Raw genomic sequence first — 15,085 nt, forward strand, 5'->3', positions numbered from 1 at the left:
GTGGCAATAATCAGGCCTGGGTGTGGCTAGACAAATTGAACTCAGGTGTGGACAACCACAGTTATAGTATGTTTTACCAAGGGGGGGGCAATCACTTTTTCACACAGGGCCATGATGGTTTGGATTTTTTTTCACCTTTAATAATAAACACCTTCATTTACAAATTGCATTTTGTGTTTACTTGTGTTGTCCTTGACTATTGTTTAAATTGGTTTGATGTTCCGAAACACTTAAGTGTGACAAACATGCAAAGGAACAGGAAATGAGGAAGGGGGCAAACACTTTTTCACACCACTGTATGGAGGAAGGTGATCTGCTCTGATGTATGGAGGAAGGTGATCTGCTCTGATGTATGGAGGGAGATGCTCTGGTCTGATGTATGGAGGAAGGTGATCTGGTCTGATGTATGGAGGAAGGTGATCTGGTCTGATGTATGGAGGAAGGTGATCTGCTCTGATGTATGGAGGAAGGTGATCTGCTCTGATGTATGGAGGAAGGTGATCTGCTCTGATGTATGGAGGAAGGTGATCTGCTCTGATGTATGGAGGAAGGTGATCTGGTCTGATGTATGGAGGAAGGTGATCTGCTCTGATGTATGGAGGAAGGTGCTCTGGTCTGATGTATGGAGGAAGGTGATCTGCTCTGATGTATGGAGGAAGGTGATCTGCTCTGATGTATGGAGGAAGGTGATCTGGTCTGATGTATGGAGGAAGGTGATCTGGTCTGATGTATGGAGGAAGGTGATCTGCTCTGATGTATGGAGGAAGGTGATCTGGTCTGATGTATGGAGGAAGGTGATCTGGTGTGATGTATGGAGGAAGGTGATCTGGTGTGATGTATGGAGGAAGGTGATCTGGTCTGATGTATGGAGGAAGGTGATCTGGTCTGATGTATGGAGGAAGGTGATCTGGTCTGATGTATGGAGAAAGGTGATCTGGTCTGATGTATGGAGGAAGGTGATCTGGTCTGATGTATGGAGGAAGGTGATCTGCTCTGATGTATGGAGGAAGGTGATCTGCTCTGATGTATGGAGGAAGGTGATCTGCTCTGATGTATGGAGGAAGGTGATCTGGTCTGATGTATGGAGGAAGGTGATCTGGTCTGATGTATGGAGGAAGGTGATCTGGTCTGATGTATGGAGGAAGGTGATCTGGTCTGATGTATGGAGGAAGGTGATCTGCTCTGATGTATGGAGGAAGGTGATCTGGTCTGATGTATGGAGAAAGGTGATCTGGTCTGATGTATGGAGGAAGGTGATCTGCTCTGATGTATGGAGGAAGGTGATCTGCTCTGATGTATGGAGGAAGGTGATCTGGTCTGATGTATGGAGGAAGGTGCTCTGGTCTGATGTATGGAGGAAGGTGCTCTGGTCTGATGTATGGAGGAAGGTGATCTGGTCTGATGTATGGAGGAAGGTGATCTGCTCTGATTGTATGGAGGAAGGTGATCTGCTCTGATGTATGGAGGAAGGTGATCTGGTGTGATGTATGGAGGAAGGTGATCTGCTCTGATGTATGGAGGAAGGTGATCTGCTCTGATGTATGGAGGAAGGTGATCTGCTCTGATGAATGGAGGAAGGTGATCTGCTCTGATTGTATGGAGGAAGGTGATCTGCTCTGATGTATGGAGGAAGGTGATCTGCTCTGATGTATGGAGGAAGGTGATCTGCTCTGATGTATGGAGGAAGGTGATCTGCTCTGATGAATGGAGGAAGGTGATCTGCTCTGATTGTATGGAGGAAGGTGATCTGCTCTGATGTATGGAGGAAGGTGATCTGCTCTGATTGTATGGAGGAAGGTGATCTGCTCTGATGTATGGAGGAAGGTGATCTGCTCTGATGAATGGAGGAAGGTGATCTGCTCTGATTGTATGGAGGAAGGTGATCTGCTCTGATGTATGGAGGAAGGTGATCTGCTCTGATTGTATGGAGGAAGGTGATCTGCTCTGATGTATGGAGGAAGGTGATGTGCTCTGATGTATGGAGGAAGGTGATGTGCTCTGATGTATGGAGGAAGGTGATCTGCTCTGATGTATGGAGGAAGGTGATCTGCTCTGATGTATGGAGGAAGGTGATCTGCTCTGATGTACGGAGGAAGGTGATCTGCGCTGATGTATGGAGGAAGGTGATCTGGTCTGATGCTTGGAGGAAGGTGATCTGCTCTGATGTATGGAGGAAGGTGATCTGCTCTGATGTATGGAGGAAGGTGATCTGCTCTGATGTATGGAGGAAGGTGATCTGCTCTGATGTATGGAGGAAGGTGATCTGCTCTGATGTATGGAGGAAGGTGATCTGGTCTGATGTATGGAGGAAGGTGCTCTGCGCTGATGTATGGAGGAAGGTGATCTGCTCTGATGTATGGAGGAAGGTGATCTGCTCTGATGTATGGAGGAAGGTGATCTGCTCTGATGTATGGAGGAAGGTGATCTGCTCTGATGTACGGAGGAAGGTGATCTGCGCTGATGTATGGAGGAAGGTGATCTGCCGCTCTGATGAGATGAATATTTAACTTTTTGTCCATCAAAGAAAATGCTATGTCTGACGCAAACTCAACACATCACATCACCCAAAGAACACCATCCCCACTGTGAAACATGGTGGTGGCAGCATCGTGCTGTGGGGATGTTTTTCAGTAGTTAGGACTGGGAAACTGGTCAGAGTTGAGGGAAAGATGGATGGTGATAAATACAGGGATATTCTTGAGGAAAACCTGTAGCACTCGGTGTGTGATTTGAGGGGAGGACGGAGGTTCACCTTCCAGCAGGACAATCACCCCAAACACAGTGCTAGAGCAACACTTGAGTGGTTTAAGGGGAAACATGGAAATGTGCTGGAATGGTTTAGTCAAAGCCCAGACCTCAATCCAAAAGAAATTCTGTGGTCAGACTTAGGCCCCTTTTACACTGGGGCATTAGCAGTAAAGCGCTGATGCTTTTACCGTCGTATTTGTGGGGGTGATCAGACGCTAGCAGGGCTCTTTTAACCCCCCGCTAGCGGCCGAAAAAAGGGTTCAAAACACCTGCAAATGCTTGCAAGGAGGAATGGGCAAAAATCCCAAGTGGTAAAATGTGGTAATCTCATAAAGACTTGTCTAAAGCGACTTAGAGCTGTGATAGCCTGGAATACAAGGCACTGTACAGCCAGGATCCGTTATATAATGCATTGTATACATCCAGGATACATTATATAATACATTGTTGTACCCCCCATGCTCATCTGCCCCGCCACTGTAACCCGCTTTCTAATCTGCCCCACCAGTGTACCTCCTGCACATCCGTCTCATCTCTGTTCCCACATGCCCTTCTGCCCCATCTCTGTTTCCCTCCGCTCACCTGTTCCACCAGTACCTCACGTTTCACATCTGGCCCAATGCTGACCCCCCCCGCTCATCTGGCCCAACGCTGAAACCCCCCCCTCCGCTCATCTGGCCCAATGCTGAAACCCCCCCCCCCCCTCCGCTCATCTGGCCCAATGCTGAACCCCCCCCCCTCCGCTCATCTGGCCCAACGCTGAAACCCCCCCCCCTCCGCTCATCTGGCCCAACGCTGAAACCCCCCCCCCCTCCGCTCATCTGGCCCAATGCTGAACCCCCCCCCCCGCTCATCTGGCCCAATGCTGAACCCCCCCCCCCCCCGCTCATCTGGCCCAACGCTGAACCCCCCCCCCTCCTCCGCTCATCTGGCCCAACACTGAACCCCCCCCCCCCCCCTCCGCTCATCTGGCCCAACGCTAAACCCCCCCCCCCCTCCGCTCATCTGGCCCAACACTGAAACCCCCCCTCCGCTCATCTGGCCCAACGCTGAACCCTCCCACCCCCTCCGCTCATCTGGCCCAACGCTGAACCCCCCCACCCCCTCCGCTCATCTGACCCAATGCTGAATCCCCCCCCCCCCCCCCGTGCTCCTTTTCCCCACCGCTGTACCCTGTTCTCATCTATGATATTCGTGATATGCAGAGTGGTGAAAGAAAGCAGAGATGAGACGCATCTACCTGTCCGGGCACACTCATCCTGCTGATCCACCGCTCACATCCAGCCCACGTGTTTGTATGGGATGTCACATACAAGCATCTGGAATAGATGCGCAATGATGAGCTCAGGTCAGGGGTGTTTTGTGAAAGCAGTGGGCCTGTGTGCAGGATCATAAGTTGGGCCTCCGCAGCTAAGAAAAAGTGGTGCTCCGTGCCACTGGAGAAGTTGGGTGTGATTTCCATTGCTCTGAATACTGGCTGTGGCTTAAAGCGACGCGGAGTGCCGGGGGGGTTTTGTAGCGAGCGCCGCGAAGTGCCGGGGGGGTTTTGTAGCGAGCGCCGCGAAGTGCCGGGGGGGTTTGTAGCGAGCGCGGCGGAGTGCCGGGGGGTTCGGTAGCGAGCGCGGCGGAGTGCCGGGGGGTTCGGTAGCGAGCGCGGCGGAGTGCCGGGGGGTTCGGTAGCGAGCGAGGCGGAGTGCCGGGGGGTTCGTGAGCGAGGCGGAGTGCCGGGGGTTTCGTTAACGAGCGCCGCGGAGTCCCGGGGGTTTCGTTAGCGAGCGCCGCGGAGTGCCGGGGGTTCGGTAGCGAGCGAGGCGGAGTGCGGGGGGTTCGGTAGCGAGCGAGGCGGAGTGCCAGGGAGGTTTGGTAGCAGGGGACGCGGAGTGCCGGGGGTTCGGTAGCGAGTGCCGGGGGGTTCGGTTAGCGAGCGAGGCGGAGTGCCGGGGGGTTCGGTAGCGAGCGAGGCGGAGTGCCGGGGGGTTCGGTAGCGAGCGCCGCGGAGTGCCGGGGGTTCGGTAGCGAGCCGCCGCGGAGTGCCGGGGGGTTCGGTAGCGAGCGCCGCGGAGTGCCGATGGTTCGGTAGCGAGCGCCGCGGAGTGCCGGGGGTTCGGTAGCGAGCGAGGCGGAGTGCCGGGGGGTTCGGTAGCGAGCGAGGCGGAGTGCCGGGGGAGTTTGGTAGCAGGGGACGCGGAGTGCCGGGGGGTTCGGTAGCGAGCGAGGCGGAGTGCCGGGGGGTTCGGTAGCGAGCGAGGCGGAGTGCCGGGGGAGTTGGTAGCAGGGGATGCGGAGTGCCGGGGGGTTCGGTAGCGAGCAAGGCGGAGTGCCGGGGGTTCGGTAGCGAGCGAGGCGGAGTGCCGGGGGGTTCGGTAGCGAGCGCCGCGGAGTGCCGGGGGGTTCGGTAGCGAGCGCCGCGGAGTGCCGGTGGTTCGGTAGCGAGCGCCGCGGAGTGCCGGGGGGGTTCGGTAGCGAGCGAGGCGGAGTGCCGGGGGGTTCGGTAGCGAGCGAGGCGGAGTGCCGGGGGTTCGGTAGCGAGCGAGGCGGAGTGCCGGGGGGTTCGGTAGCGAGCGCCGCGGAGTGCCGGTGGTTCGGTAGCGAGCGCCGCGGAGTGCCGGGGGTTCGGTAGCGAGCGAGGCGGAGTGCCGGGGGGTTCGGTAGCGAGCGAGGCGGAGTGCCGGGGGGTTCGGTAGCGAGCGAGGCGGAGTGCCGGGGGGTTCGGTAGCGAGCGCCGCGGAGTGCCGGGGGGTTCGGTAGCGAGCGCCGCGGAGTGCCGGGGGTTCGGTAGCGAGTGCCGCACAGTCTTGTCTCTCGGGGCTCCGATGTGGGTGTGACTGTTTTTCTAAATTAGACATCCTAAAGGTGACCAACCATATGATCATCTTTATCTTCTCCTTTAAATATCCAATCTTCATAAGGCGGAAGAGATGGTAGTGTGAGGTGACGGATCATACGAGAGATGAAGATTCTGTTCAGGCTGGATTCACAGCTCTGCAGTTTTAGTGCATTTTGCAGATTTGCTCTACAGAACGTAAAATAAATAAAGATGTAATGACGGTGGTTGAGGACAGCCGATAGAACTGCTGGCTTTTGGTGGCCTCTCTGTAATTGATGCTCCAAGAAGAGCTTTGTGTGTTATTGGGGGAGTTTCTGTACAAAGACCTTCAGAGCGCGGCGGCTTTTCTCAGGTTCATTTCAGCAGATCAGCAATTGTGGAATTTAGAGGAGATCTTTTCTGCACTTCCAGACACTTATCTGATAAAAGGACATCGAGGATGTCTGTAGGCAACTTAGACCTGGATGATGACCTCATGAATGATGACCTCATGCAGTAAGAGCATTGCTGGGGGGAATTGGTGTCTCTGTATTCTGCCCTTCCGGGTCATGTCATCTCTGTATTCTGCCCTTCCAGGTCGTGTGATCTCTGTATTCTGCCCTTCCGGGTCATGTGATCTCTGTATTCTGCCCTTCCGGGTCATGTCATCTCTGTATTCTGCCCTTCCGGGTCATGTGATCTCTGTATTCTGCCCTTCCGGGTCATGTGATCTCTGTATTCTGCCCTTCCAGGTCATGTGATCTCTGTATTCTGCCCTTCCAGGTCATGTGATCTCTGTATTCTGCCCTTCCAGGTCATGTCATCTCTGTATTCTGCCCTTCCAGGTCATGTCCTCTCTGTATTCTGCCCTTCCAGGTCATGTCATCTCTGTATTCTGCCCTTCCAGGTCATGTCCTCTCTGTATTCTGCCCTTCCAGGTCATGTTATCTCTGTATTCTGCCCTTCCGGGTCATGTGATCTCTGTATTCTGCCCTTCCTGGTCATGTGATCTCTGTATTCTGCCCTTCCAGGTCATGTCATCTCTGTATTCTGCCCTTCCGGGTCATGTGATCTCTGTATTCTGCCCTTCCAGGTCATGTGATCTCTGTATTTTTTGCCCTGCAGGTGACCTTCTGATGCGTAATCTTTGCATCCAGGCTGCGTCCTCCTTTGGCGTGGGACTGGTGTCTCACATGTTGGTGTCCGGACCTCAGAACGACCGACAACAGTGCGCCCTCTGCCTGCCGTTTATTTATAGGTGAGACCCTTCGCCACAACTCTCTGGTAGCCACCTTTTTATCTCCACTATACTATACTAATACTCCCATAAATATACCTCCTACTCGATTAATACACCCCCTATATACCCCATCTGTATCCCCTGTATATGTCTGTATGTGACAAAAGTAAGTACACCCCTCAGTGACATTCCTTCTCTCTTTTCATGTGACAACACTGAAGAAATGACACTTGTCTACAATGTAAAGTAGTGAGTGTACAGCTTGTATAACAGTGTCAATTTCCTGTCCCCTCCAAATAACTCAACACACAGCCATTAATGTCTAAACCGCTGGCAACAAAAGTCAGTACACCCCTACGGGAAAATCTCTAATTGGGACCCAATTAGCCATTTTCCCTCCCCCGGTATCATGTGACTCAGTGGTACAAGGTCTCAGATGTGAATGGGGAGCAGGTGTGTTATATTTGGCGTTATTATCGCTCTCGCTCTCTCATACTGGTCACTGGAAGTACAACATGGCACCTCATGGCAAAGAACTCTCTGAGGATCTGAAGATAAGAATTGTTGCTCTACATAAAGATGGCCTAGGCTATAAGAAGATTGCAGAGACCCTGAAACTGATCTGCAGCACGGTGCCCAAGACCATACAGCGGTATAACAGGACGGGTTCCCCTCAGAACAGGCCTCACCATGGTCCACCAAAGAAGTTGAGGTCACGTGATCAGCGTCATATCCAGAGGTTGTCTTTGGGAAATAGACGTATGAGTGCTGCCAGCATTGCTGCAGAGGTTGTAGGGGTGGGGGGGGGGTCAGCCTGTCAGTGATCAGACCATACGCCACACACTGCATCAAATTGGTCTGCATGGCTGTCATCCCAGAAGGAAGCCTCTTCTAAAGATGATGCACAAGAAAGACCACAAACAGTTTGCTGAAGACAAGCAGACGAAGGAGATGGATTACTGGAACCATGTCCTGTGGTCTGATGAGACCAAGATAAAGGTATTTGGTGTCAGATGGTGTCAGGCGTGTGTGGGGGCAACCAGGTGAGGAGGACAAAGACAAGTGTGTCTTGTCTACAGTCAGGCATGGTGGTGGGGGTGTCATGGTCTGGGGCTGCATGAGTGCTGCCGGCACTGGGGGGCTACAGATCATTGAGGGGACCATGAATGCCAACATGTACTGTGACATACTGAAGCAGAGCATAATCCCCTCCCTTCAGAGACTGGACCGCAGGGCAGTATTCCAACGTGATAACCACCCCAAACACACCTCCAACACCACCACTGCCTTGCTAAAGAAGCTGAGGGTAAAGGTGATGGACTGGCCAAGCATGTCTCCAGACCTAAACCCTATTGATCATCTGTGGGGGATCCTCAGAGGGAAGGTGGAGGAGGGGAAGGTCTCCAACATCCACCAGCTCCCTGATGTCATCATGGGGGAGGGGAAGAGGACTCCAGTGGTGACCTGTGAAGCTCTGGTGACCTCCATGCCCAAGAGGGTGAAGGCAGTGCTGGAAAATAATGGCGGCCGCACAAAATATTGACACTTCGGGCCCAATTTGGAGATTTTCACTTGGGGGTGTACTGACTTTTGTTGCCAGCGGTTTAGACATTAAAGCGGTTCTCCACCCTAAAGGGGAAGTTCCGCTCATGTGATCCCTCCCCCCCTCTGGTGCCACAATCAGCACCTTTCAGGGGGGTGCAGTTACCTGGATAATCCAGGTATCTGCACCCACTTCCGAGACAGACCGCCGCAGACCCCCCCCCCCCGCCGTGTTCTGAGAAACACACAGTTCCCAGGACACAGCGGGGACCAGAAGAGACGCGCATCGCGACTCGCGCATGCGCAGTAGGGAACCGGGCAGTGAAGCCGCAATGCTTCACTTCCCGATTCCCTGACAGAGGACGGCAATCGCTCATCTGCCGCCAACATCGCTGGACCCCGGGACAGGGGAGTGTCAATTTATTAAAAGTCAGCAGCTGCAGTATTAGTAGCTGCTGGCTTTTGATATTTTTTTTAGGTGCAGAACCACTTTAATGACTGTGTTGAGTTATTTTACATAATTACATAGTAGATGTGGTTGAAAAAAGACACAAGTCCATCAAGTCCAACCTATGTGTGTGTTATATGTCAGTATTACATTGTATATCCCTGTATTCCTGTATGTTGCGGTCGTTCAGGTGATTAATAATTTTTTTAAACTTTTGATGCCCCCCACTGAGACCACCGCCTGTGGAAGGGAATTCCACATCCTTACAGTAACAAACCCTCTACATAGTTTAAGGTTAAACCTCTTTTCTTCTCATTTTAATGAGTGGCCACAAGTCTTGTTATACTCCCTTCTGCAGAAAAGTTTTCCCCCTGTTGTGGGGTCACCAGTCCGGTATTTATATATTGTGGGGTCACCAGTCCGGTATTTATATATTGTGGGGTCACCAGTCCGGTATTTATATATTGTGGGGTCACCAGTCCGGTATTTATATATTGTGGGGTCACCAGTCTGGTATTTATATATTGTGGGGTCACCAGTCCGGTATTTATATATTGTGGGGTCACCAGTCTGGTATTTATATATTGTGGGGTCACCAGTCCGGTATTTATATATTGTGGGGTCAGCAGTCTGGTATTTATATATTGTGGGGTCACCAGTCCGGTATTTATATATTGGGGATCACCAGTCCGGTATTTATATATTGGGGGGTCACCAGTCCGGTATTTATATATTGTGGGGTCACCAGTCCGGTATTTATATAATGAAATCATATCCCCTCTCAGGCGTCTCTTCTCCAGAGAGGATAAGTTCAGAGCTCACAACCTTTCCTCATAACTAATATCCTCCAGACCCTTTATTAGCTTTGTTGCCCTTCTTTGTAGTCGCTCCATTTCCAGTACATCCTTCCTGAGGACTGGTGCCCAGAACTGGACAGTATACTCCAGGTGCGGCCGGACCAGAGTCTTGTAGAGGGGAGAATTATCCTTTTATCTCTGGAGTTGATCCCTTTTTAATGCCAATATTCTGTTTGCTTTGTTAGTAGCAGCTTGGCATTGCTGAGCCCATCATCTACTAGGACCCCCAGGTCCTTCTCCATCCTAGACCCCCCCAGTCTATAGATTGCATTCAGATTTTTGCCACCCAAATACATTATTTTACATTTTTCTACACTGAACCTCATTTGCCATGTAGTTGCCCCTCCCCCCATTCATTTGTTCAGATCTTCTTGCAAGGTTTCCACATCCTGCGGAGAAGTTATTGCCCTGCTTAGCTTATTATCATCCGCAAATACAGAGATTGGACTGTTTCCCCCATCCCCCTCCTCCAGGTCATCTATGAACAAATTAAATAGGATTGGTCCCAGCACAGAACCCTGGGGGACCCCACTACCCACCCCCAACCATTCCGAGTACCCCCCATTTATCACCACCCTCTGAACTCGCCCTTGTAGACAGTTTTCAATCCATGTACTCACCCCTATGGTCCATGCCAACCCACCTTACTTTGTACAGTAAACGTTTATGGGGAACTGTGTCAAATGCTTTTATCTAGATACACCACGTCTACGGGCCTTCCTTTATCTAGATACACCACGTCTACCGGCCTTCCTTTATCTAGATACACCACGTCTACGGACCTTCCTTTATCTAGATACACCACGTCTACGGACCTTCCTTTATCTAGATACACCACATCTACGGGCCTTCCTTTATCTAGATACACCACGTCTACGGGCCTTCCTTTATCTAGATACACCACGTCTACGGACCTTCCTTTATCTAGATACACCACGTCTACGGGCCTTCCTTTATCTAGATACACCACGTCTACGGGCCTTCCTTTATCTAGATACACCACGTCTACGGGCCTTCCTTTATCTAGATACACCACGTCTACGGGCCTTCCTTTATCTAGATACACCACGTCTACGGGCCTTCCTTTATCTAGATACACCACGTCTACGGGCCTTCCTTTATCTAGATACACCACGTCTACGGGCCTTCCTTTATCTAGATACACCACGTCTACGGGCCTTCCTTTATCTAGATACACCACGTCTACGGGCCTTCCTTTATCTAGATACACCACGTCTACGGGCCTTCCTTTATCTAGATACACCACGTCTACGGGCCTTCCTTTATCTAGATACACCACGTCTACGGGCCTTCCTTTATCTAGATACACCACGTCTACGGGCCTTCCTTTATCTAGATACACCACGTCTACGGGCCTTCCTTTATCTAGATACACCACGTCTACGGGCCTTCCTTTATCTAGATACACCACGTCTACGGGCCTTCCTTTATCTAGATACACCACGTCTACGGGCCTTCCTTTATCTAGATACACCATGTCTACGGGCCTTCCTTTATCTAGATACACCACGTCTACGGGCCTTCCTTTATCTAGATACACCACGTCTACGGGCCTTCCTTTATCTAGATGGCAACTCACCTCCTCATAGAAGATTGGTTTGGCAAGAACGATTCTTCATGAATCCATGCTGATTAATGCTAAAGATACCGTTTTCATTACTAAAATCTTGTATATAGTCCCTTATCATCCCCTCCATGAGTTTACATACTATTGATGTTGGGCTGACTGGTCTGTAACTTTGAGGGGCAAATTTACACTGTTATACAAGCTGTACAGCCAAGACTTTACATTATAGCAAAGTTTCTTCAGTTTTGTTGCATGAAAAAGATAGAATAAAATAGTTACAAAAATGTGAGGGGTCTAGTCTCTTTTGTGAGATACTTTAGGTAAGGGGGATTATTTGAATACCCCATCTGTATCCCCTGTATATGTCTGTGCTAGGTAAGGGGTCATTATAATACCCCATCTGTATTTAATACTCATACTGTGAATGACTGGAGATGTATGAGGTCACTGGCCCTCTTTACATACTGAACTAAGGCTGATATCTCTTCTTATGTTGTAGGAAAGATTCTCCACACCGTCAGAACCTGCTAGATGGAGCCATTCGTCTTGTGTTGGAGTCATTAATGATTTCTGTGGACCCCATATACTATTTCCATGCTTCAGAATGCCTGTCCTCCATATTGACACCTCAGACTTCAGAATGCCGGTCCTCTTTACTGACCCCTAAGGCTCTGGAAAGGCGGTCCTCTCTATCGACACCCCAGGCTTTGGAATGCCCGTCCTCTACTTTGACACCCCAGGATTCACCAGCACCTCCTAGAAGCTCCTCACCAACTTCCCTCACTTGCTGTTACCTGAAGCTCTTTTCTCAGGGTCCAGGGGATATTGTTTTTGTACTTGATGGGGGTGAACGACTGGAAGGTAGACGGGAGTTGATTTGTAAAAGTTCCGATGTATTTCATGCTATGCTACAAGGTGGTTATGCTGAGTCCCAGCAATGTGAGGTACGTGTGCGAGAGATTGCAGTCAGTGCTTTCCTACCATTGCTACATTACCTTCATGGCTGCTCCCAAGACTCCCTGTGTCCTACTTTGCAGAGCTTGCAGCAGATGGAACCAGAACAGGAGCTGGTCCAGTCACCTCTGTCTTCCACATTGGCTGCAGCTGGACAATTTCTCTTACCTGGTCTACAGTGCATGCTGGAAAACCTAGTGCGAGACTCTCTGCTGACTCTGGACCGCCTACCCTCAGTTTATAACTTTGCAGAGATGCATGAGTGTGCCCAGCTCAGGAGAGATTGTTGTATGTACCTTCTGAAAAGACTGCACCCACCTCGGAGACGGGCACGTACCCTTTTTCAGTTATGCGAACAGGCACAGGACAAGCAGAAGCTGACCCGACATTTGGAGGATGTACTTCAGAGAAGAGACTGAACCATGCACTGTATGCACTCTGTGCCTTCTCAAGTCCCATAGATCAGCCGCGATCAAGCTGCAATGGTTGGCATAGACATGCCCGCTCCTTCCTTCCATCCTCAGTGAGACAATACTTCTGTAACCAGTAATGACAGATAAGTTTCCTCTTGCTTCCATCTAGGCAGGGATTGTGCACCATAATCCTTAATAAACTTGTATAATATTTTATACATGCTAGTCTACAAAGTAGAGTAGAGTAGACTACCATTGCCTTCATTAAAAGCAGGGTGGCCTCTAGAACTAAATTAACCAGTTTTGGGACCTTCGGATTTGGTTCCAAAAAGGGGGGGGGGGAGTTTCTGACATCCTTACCCTGTCCATGACCCAATTTAGAGCATAGTCCCTACCTCCGAGTGCCCATATTCTCCTGACCCTGTCCATTATCCAGTTCAGAGCATAGTCCCTACCCCCTAGTGCCCATATTCTCCTGACCCTGTCCATTATCCAGTTCAGAGCATAGTCCCTACCCCCTAGTGCCCATATTCTCCTGACCCTGTCCATTATCCAGTTCAGAGCATAGTCCCTACCTCCGAGTGCCCATATTCTCCCAACCCTGTCCATTATCCAGTTCAGAGCATAGTCCCTACCTCCGAGTGCCCATATTCTCCCAACCCTGTCCATTATCCAGTTCAGAGCATAGTCCCTACCCCCTAGTGCCCATATTCTCCTGACCCTGTCCATGACCCAATTCAGAGCATAGTCCCTACCCCCTAGTGCCCATATTCTCCTGACCCTATCCATTATCCAGTTCAGAGCATAGTCCCTACCTCCGAGTGCCCATATTCTCCGACCCTGTCCATTATCCAGTTCAGAGCATAGTTCCTACCTCCGAGTGCCCATATTCTCCTGACCCTGTCCATTATCCAGTTCAGAGCATAGTCCCTACCTCCGAGTGCCCATATTCTCCCGACCCTGTCCATTATCCAGTTCAGAGCATAGTCCCTACCTCCGAGTGCCCATATTCTCCGACCCTATCCAGTTCAGAGCATAGTCCCTACCTCCGAGTGCCCATATTCTCCTGACCCTGTCCATTATCCAGTTCAGAGCATAGTCCCTACCTCCGAGTGCCCATATTCTCCCGACCCTGTCCATTATCCAGTTCAGAGCATAGTCCCTACCTCCGAGTGCCCATATTCTCCGACCCTATCCATTATCCAGTTCAGAGCATAGTCCCTACCTCCGAGTGCCCATATTCTCCTGACCCTGTCCATTATCCAGTTCAGAGCATAGTCCCTACCTCCGAGTGCCCATATTCTCCTGACCCTGTCCATTATCCAGTTCAGAGCATAGTCCCTACCTCCGAGTGCCCATATTCTCCGACCCTGTCCATTATCCAGTTCAGAGCATAGTCCCTACCTCCGAGTGCCCATATTCTCCCAACCCTGTCCATTATCCAGTTCAGAGCATAGTCCCTACCCCCTAGTGCCCATATTCTCCTGACCCTGTCCATGACCCAATTCAGAGCATAGTCCCTACCCCCTAGTGCCCATATTCTCCTGACCCTATCCATTATCCAGTTCAGAGCATAGTCCCTACCTCCGAGTGCCCATATTCTCCCGACCCTGTCCATTATCCAGTTCAGAGCATAGTCCCTACCTCCGAGTGCCCATATTCTCCTGACCCTGTCCATTATCCAGTTCAGAGCATAGTCCCTACCTCCGAGTGCCCATATTCTCCTGACCCTATCCATTATCCAGTTCAGAGCATAGTCCCTACCTCCGAGTGCCCATATTCTCCCGACCCTGTCCATTATCCAGTTCAGAGCATAGTCCCTACCTCCGAGTGCCCATATTCTCCTGACCCTGTCCATTATCCAGTTCAGAGCATAGTCCCTACCTCCGAGTGCCCATATTCTCCTGACCCTGTCCATTATCCAGTTCAGAGCATAGTCCCTACCTCCGAGTGCCCATATTCTCCTGACCCTGTCCATTATCCAGTTCAGAGCATAGTCCCTACCTCTGAGTGTTCTGTTCTTTGGACCAAGTCCACAATCCAATGCTGAGCCACCCATATTGGGTGTGAAATAAACATGTGTAGCATCTAACTGGTTTGTCGTCATTCTGCATTTATATGGTTTTCGCAATCCACTCATGTGCTGTACAAAGAGAGAACATAGAGAGCTTAGACCATTAGCAAAGGTTAATACATGAAGCACTAAGGGAGAGTGAGGGTGAGGGGTATAGCATCCAGGGAGGGTGAGGGGTATAGCATCCAGGGAGGGTGAGGGGTATAGCATCCAGGGAGGGTGAGGGGTATAGCACCCAGGGAGGGCGAGGGTGAGGGGTATAGCACCCAGGGAGGGCGAGGGTGAGGGGTATAGCACCCAGGGAGGGCGAGGGTGAGGGGTATAGCACCCAGGGAGGGCGAGGGTGAGGGGTATAGCACCCAGGGAGGGCGAGGGTGAGGGGTATAGCACCCAGGGAGGGCGAGGGTGAGGGGTA

At 51.2% G+C, this 15,085-nt stretch overlaps 1 protein-coding gene across 1 annotated transcript in view; it reads left to right on the plus strand.

Annotated features, from left to right (window-relative positions):
* The window catches only part of ARMC5 (armadillo repeat containing 5), a 47,430-nt gene extending 32,742 nt beyond the window's left edge, over positions 1-14,688 (plus strand). Inside the window, 2 exon segments of the mRNA XM_077494019.1 lie at positions 6,680-6,812; positions 11,729-14,688. Coding sequence (XP_077350145.1) covers positions 6,680-6,812; positions 11,729-12,602 — 1,007 coding nt within the window. The 3' untranslated portion in view covers positions 12,603-14,688.
* Positions 14,689-15,085: the final 397 nt, after the last annotated feature.

Source organism: Lithobates pipiens, unplaced genomic scaffold, assembly GCF_037356315.1.
Source record: "Lithobates pipiens isolate NorthernLeopardFrog02 unplaced genomic scaffold, aLitPip1_a1.2 Scaffold_22, whole genome shotgun sequence".
Classification (NCBI taxonomy): Eukaryota; Metazoa; Chordata; class Amphibia; order Anura; family Ranidae; genus Lithobates; species Lithobates pipiens.